This window comes from Acanthisitta chloris, unplaced genomic scaffold (genome assembly GCF_000695815.1).
Source record: "Acanthisitta chloris isolate BGI_N310 unplaced genomic scaffold, ASM69581v1 scaffold1305, whole genome shotgun sequence".
Classification (NCBI taxonomy): domain Eukaryota; kingdom Metazoa; phylum Chordata; class Aves; order Passeriformes; family Acanthisittidae; genus Acanthisitta; species Acanthisitta chloris.
In genome coordinates, this window is record NW_008675167.1 from 47,325 (window position 1) to 48,119 (window position 795).

At 52.3% G+C, this 795-nt stretch overlaps 1 protein-coding gene across 1 annotated transcript in view; it reads right to left on the reverse strand.

Moving 5' to 3' along the window:
* The window catches only part of MLPH (melanophilin), a 25,791-nt gene extending 25,156 nt beyond the window's left edge, over positions 1-635 (reverse strand). Inside the window, exon 1 of the mRNA XM_009075604.1 lies at positions 526-635. Within this exon, the coding sequence (XP_009073852.1) occupies positions 526-635 (110 nt within the window). The remainder of the gene's footprint in view (positions 1-525) is intronic.
* Between the last annotated feature and the right edge of the window lie 160 nt (positions 636-795).

Genomic DNA, 795 nt, shown 5'->3' on the forward strand with positions numbered 1-795 from the left:
GGATGGCACAGCTGTCTGTATTGCATATTTAAGGCTACTAAAGTAGGTTTACTACACCTCTCAGTTATTTTTACAGGATTCTTCTAGAGCCTGTGGTCATCCAGGACCCACTGAATAACCCTCCTGCCCCTAAATGCGTGAGACCCACCACATGGAACAAAAGTAAGGGAGAAAAATCCTATCCTCTGCTCCAAGGTAAGATGTCCCCATGAGAGGTATACCAAGCCCTACAAAGGCATTTCCTGATATTTGTCCCCCATAAACTGCTGCACTGTCACTGATCCGCGTCGCTGCTGATGGCACGGTGCCAGTTTGCACCTTTGCTGCCCGAGCACGTCACCTTGCCGCTGATAAGGTAATCTATTAGCTGTGTTTGACTTTCACAGCCAGGTCCTGGTTGTTCCTCCTCACCCACAGCCTCAGCACATTGCTTTATCCCTACAATCCATCGTCAGCAGGGTGCACGGGGACTGCAGCTATGACTTGCTTCCACCCAACCTCACGGACCAGAGAGTGGATACTCACTCCAGCCGTTCCTCCTCTTTTTTCCGCAGATCAAAGTCCCGTTGAACAACTTCCCAAACATGCTTGGCTTCTTCATCAGTTAGCTTGGAGAGGTCCAGCTTCCTCCCCATCTTGTCCCAGTGAGGGTTGAAGCCAATCCTGTTACTGTCTACTCGGAACATTCTCTGTCCCGTTCGGTGGATGCTGACGGAGGGAAGAGCACAGCTCCACCTCCGCGGCTGCCCGTAGAAACGGGCAGAGGAGAGCTGCGGGCAGGCCAGCCGACTCCAG